This window comes from Macadamia integrifolia, chromosome 6, assembly GCF_013358625.1.
Source record: "Macadamia integrifolia cultivar HAES 741 chromosome 6, SCU_Mint_v3, whole genome shotgun sequence".
Taxonomy (NCBI): domain Eukaryota; kingdom Viridiplantae; phylum Streptophyta; class Magnoliopsida; order Proteales; family Proteaceae; genus Macadamia; species Macadamia integrifolia.
The window spans coordinates 3,085,918-3,090,967 of NC_056562.1; the positions used below are offsets into that span (position 1 = coordinate 3,085,918).

Here is a 5,050-nt window from a genome sequence, read left to right on the forward strand (position 1 = left end):
GTTAGGACCTAACTTGAAATGTTGAATTGAAAGCAATATAACCTGATAAGTAAGGATGTAAATTTGAAACCGAAACCATTTATCAAAATCAAATCGAGCTGTTTACACCGAAATCACAAAACCGTTTAGTAAATAGTTCAGTTCTAGTTTCAAGTTTAAGACTGATTAGTTAAATGAGTTGGGTTGGTTTTAACCGTTTAACCCATTTGTTTCAAACCGAATTGACACCGTGAAAATCGAACCGTTTAAACCGTCAAAGCTGGTCTGATTAACCCGTATAACGATTAAATATTTGGTTGTTTTAACGAAACATAATGATTTAACTTAGGGAAGAATTAAAGACCATATAGGCTGTCCAATAGTCTATTCAATAATTTACTCTCATTTTGTAGCTATGTAGTTAAATCCTTAATTGTTCAATGCCTCATTTAATTTCATACAAGATGGAAGCGTTTATCAACAAAGCAAATTTTAGTAAGCATGCGAATAAACTAGCAAACCGATTGCAAACTATTTAAAAACCGCATGGAATAAACCACGATCAAAACCATTTAAAACTATGAAACCAACACCATTTTAAAACCGTGGAACCGCAACCGTTTAATAAACGGTTTTGGTTTCAGAAAGTGTAACTGTTTAATAAATGGTGCGATTTTAATTTCAACCAAATAAATATAAATCGAATCAAAACTGAACCAATTAACAACGTTACTGATAAGAAACTGATACCCAACCCAAAAATTCACAAAAAGCACGTTTTTTTTTTTCTTCGCAAATACTTCAGAATATATTTACATGATAAACTGAAATCAAATCGATAATAAACCAATAATAAATCAAAAATCAAATCAAAACCGAACTGAAACCGACCGATTGACACCCCTGAATCAATCATCAATTGTTTTTTATCCGATTTCCACCGATTCTGAATCGATCCGGTCTCGACTCCCGAGTCCCGACTCGCGATTTCTATTTTCCAAACCCTGTGTCAGCCGTTCACTCGCCTTATCTATCATTCTCAATCACGGAATCAACGCACGAAGCACCGAACCCGGAGAGTGCAAGCTGCAGTCCTCATTTTCAGACAAATGGTGCTACTTGGCTTGTCGGCTTCAGCAGCACTCTCGCCCTTTGGACGTGAGTTCTTCTTCAAGCTCTTGTTCTTTAATGATTTCTGTTCTTGCCCAGAAATCTCCTGAACCCTATCTTTGTGGGCATTTATCGTTTTCCTCTAAGAATGACTGAATCAGTGCTACTGTCTAATGTGAAACATATCAAGATTCTCTAATACGATGCACATCAAGAATCTCAATTCCCAACAGATACCGTGTCTCAATTTCTCTTCATTTTCTCTCAACCTGCTTAGACATAATTAAATAATTTTTTTAAAGATATATAGACATTAATTTAATTTCTTGATGTGCTTTTAATGAATTCATCATTGGGGGAGATGGGGTTCCAGTGTTCTGTAAATTGCTGCATGATGGGAAGGATATTGACTTCAGAAAGTTGTTTGAAAATCACATTCTGGTTTCATTTTTGAATTCTGTAAATTTTGGGCCTTTGATTAAGATTTTCTAGATACCTTTATCCTCTGCATTTGATTGCACAAATCTAAACTGGAATGAAACTAGTGTTTTGCGGTTGAGGGGAAACAAGTTCTATGCAGAGTTCAAGTGGCATATCAGTTTTCCTTATGCCTTTTTCTTCTTCCTCCCTTTTTGTACATAAGCTGTTCTATTATTCAGTTTAAATGTCATGACCTTCCAGATACTGATGGATCTTGTTTTCAAAGAGCAACCCTGTGCACAAGGCTCCCCCTACTGCAAGGTCTCGGAGGGGCAAATGTATGTAGCCTTATCCCTTGCGAGCCTTATCCCTTGCTTCGCAGGAGAGGTTGTTTCCAAGTTTCAAAACCTGTCACCAACATGTTGCAATAGTGCAACTTAACCATTGCGCCACAGGCTCACCCACCGATTGGATCTTGTTTTTATATTAAAAAAATGCTGGGATACTGGTAAATGTGAAACCTATTATTTGGATGGCGACCCTGAGAGTATGATGTGTGGTTTTGAATTTCAGTTAAATTAAGTGCAAAACTCCCTAATCCTAACTGCCAATTAGAGAGGAGTTTGAGGTCTGCACTGAGACTATTGGAGCCATGACTCTATGTTTGGAGATACTAACATGATTACCTTTCTAGAGCATTTTGTGTTTAAGCCCCACTTCTGCAGAATTTAATGGTTAGCTCCCGCGGAAGTCATGTGGTGAATTATGTATGAAACCACACATGGAGAACTCTGAGCTTGTGGACAGGAATCATTTGGAATATTTATTTTTTATTTTGGGCCTCTAATTGTTACAAGCATAGTCTAAAAAAAAAACAAAACAAAACAAAACAAAAAAACAAAAACAGATTGGACACCAAGCTGAAAGGGGCCCTGTTCTGGTTCAATCCAGTTTAGATCAATCAAAGTGTGGTTCTGTAAAAGGAATTAAAAATGGTCAGAAGTTTAAAACAGTAAATAATTAGAAAAATTAAGAAAAGTATCAAACAAAACAGGAAATTTTTTCTTTGGAAAATCAGACAGGGATTCTGGTTTTAGTTATAGTCGGTTTTTGCCAGACTGAACTGAAAAGGATCAGGTTCTGGTCAAATTCAGTTTGAGTGCGGTCCAGTTCAGTTCTTAAAACAATGGTTAAGGGCTTTGAGGAATTTTTGGGTCATACTATACTGTCTGAGTTGAAGTGGTATTATGCTCAGCTGGTCATAGTTGTATTTTCATACAGCAGGGAACATTGACTTATGCTCTTGGGTCCATGAAACATACTTAAGGTTACATGGACAAGTACCTAAATTGATATTTATGGTGGCCATTGAGCAAGTATAGTCCCTTTTGCTAAAGTTAAGAGGTTTTAATAGTTATCAATTTGATTATGGACTATTTAGTGGATGTCTTAGAATAGAAAGCACTGGATTAGCCTGCACAAGTTCTTAATTTAAGTCTGGAGCCTGGTAAAGCAAGTTTACTGAATACGCTGACTTGATTGCACCTAGCTGCTATCCTCCTTTGTGTAATTGTTAGTTTAGTATGTTGCCCTCCTTACTTTTTGTACTTCTTCTGTCAGCAATGTGGAGAAGGGATCATAACAAGCTCGTCATCTTAACTTTTTGTCCTTCTATCAAGTTTATTCGGATTATTTTCCTTCCTTTTCTTGTCTGTCCGGCAATGATATCATAACAATCTTCTTTCTTCCTTCCTTGTTCGATATACAATGTGGCAGGAGGGTCAAAATGTTGGGCCAAATTATTTCCTAGGTCCTCCGGAAGATGTGCAGCCAATGTAATGTTATTCACAAGATTTCCAAGGAAAGGGTTTTCCTTTGTTGCATCAGGTACAACTGGGAATACTGGAGGCATTGTGCAGACATCTGAAGGAGAAACAGCAATGCCATCATACAAGTGGCCAGATAATCGGGTTGGATTTTTATTCTAGTTAAATCTCAAGATTCAGATTGATGCATTTGTTCTATTTTATGTTGAACTTTGAAACTTGTTAATGCATGATCATTTTTATAAACAGAGAACTTATCTGGATTCAATTTTCTGAAGATTTTGAAAGGAGATTTGTTGAACGGTTTTTGCTTGGAGAAACATTTAGTAAGCAAGTGCATATTCATTGTTAGAATGACATGTTACATGCTCTCCATTGGCCATTTTTGAAATGTGTGTTAGATTCAATATGGATCTTTCCCTTGCATCTTCTTATCAGCTAGTTGTTGGATCACTTAAAAGATGTCTTAGATGGCTTTTAGGTTAATTTTGATTCTTTTGTTTTTTTTTTTGCCAGTAGTGGTTTTAACGTGGCCTTTAGTGGACAGATAGGGAAACAAACTTATGAAATAATTATCTTTTCTCAGATCTTTTTTTACTTTACGGTGGGATGAAACTTACAGAATGGACTGGATACATCGAGTCTAAATAAACATGGTCAGCTATAATGTTTGGGAGAACTTTTCTGAAGCTGAGTTTGGGAAAGGGAAAACAAAAGGGGAAAACAAAAGGCTTATTCTTTTATATTTTTATTATGAAATCAACTTGGTTGATTTTTTCTAGCTTTGTTTCTTGTGGAGTTTTGGATCGATTGTCTTCAAACTCTAGGTTTCTCGTTTCTAATAAATTTTCAAAACTTCAACCTATTTGCAATTTTGACCAATTTTGGCTAGCTCTTGTGGAAACTTCAATGTTTGTCTTATTTTGAAATGAATTGAGATTTGGGGCTTTCTGTTAGTTTCAACTAGGCCACTGTTTAAAATTGAGATTTATGGAGATTAGTTTTCTAAATTGATTTTTTTTCCCTCCCATGTGGCGGTATCTGCTGGGGCCTAAACTTTGTGGACAAATTGTTTGTCATCATCTACTCATCGGTTAATTTTTAAACAAATGACTTCTCCATTTGTCAATACAATAGTTGAAAAAAGCCAAATTCTGTTTCGGACTGTTGAAGTACAGGGACCATTGGACAAATAAGGCGAAAAGCCAAATACATGGTGGGGTCATACAGTTGGGACATGCACCAAATTAAGCATGTGGCCTAACCAAGAGATTCCCAACCATCCAATGGTCAAAAGGACAGATCATAAGTCAAAAGTGTTACAAAATACCATCACCCACACTGTGTAGGAAACCTTATCTTGTTCAGATCAATTGATTAACAAAGAAAGCTCACTTTGATAATTTGTTTTCTTTCATATTCTTTCTTTTAAATAATGCTTTACAATAATTGAATTTAGTAGTTAATACACTATATGATTCCATATTTTGAACTAAAGCTCTATGTTGCTGAAAATCAGAATTAGTAAGTCTATGGGTTATTTCGCCTCCCATATGTGATATGTCTGGGATATAGATAGAGTTCGAAATTCAAAGACAAATTTAAGAAAGAAAAAATGCAATTCCAATTATCTTATTTGATTTTTTCAGTAGTTTTAATTTAATTGGAATTCCTTTAAATTTTTTTCGAAAATATTTTATTTGTATGAAAATGAG

At 35.4% G+C, this 5,050-nt stretch overlaps 1 protein-coding gene across 2 annotated transcripts in view; it reads left to right on the top strand.

The window, feature by feature from the left end:
- The first annotated feature begins 981 nt into the window (after nucleotides 1-981).
- LOC122081702 (alternative NAD(P)H-ubiquinone oxidoreductase C1, chloroplastic/mitochondrial-like) overlaps nucleotides 982-5,050 on the top strand; it is a 35,956-nt gene continuing 31,887 nt past the window's right edge. For both annotated transcript variants that reach the window (XM_042648899.1, XM_042648900.1), the window contains exons 1-2: nucleotides 982-1,137; nucleotides 3,286-3,479. In XM_042648899.1, the coding sequence (XP_042504833.1) occupies nucleotides 1,089-1,137; nucleotides 3,286-3,479 (243 nt within the window). In that variant the 5' untranslated portion in view covers nucleotides 982-1,088. The remainder of the gene's footprint in view (nucleotides 1,138-3,285; nucleotides 3,480-5,050) is intronic.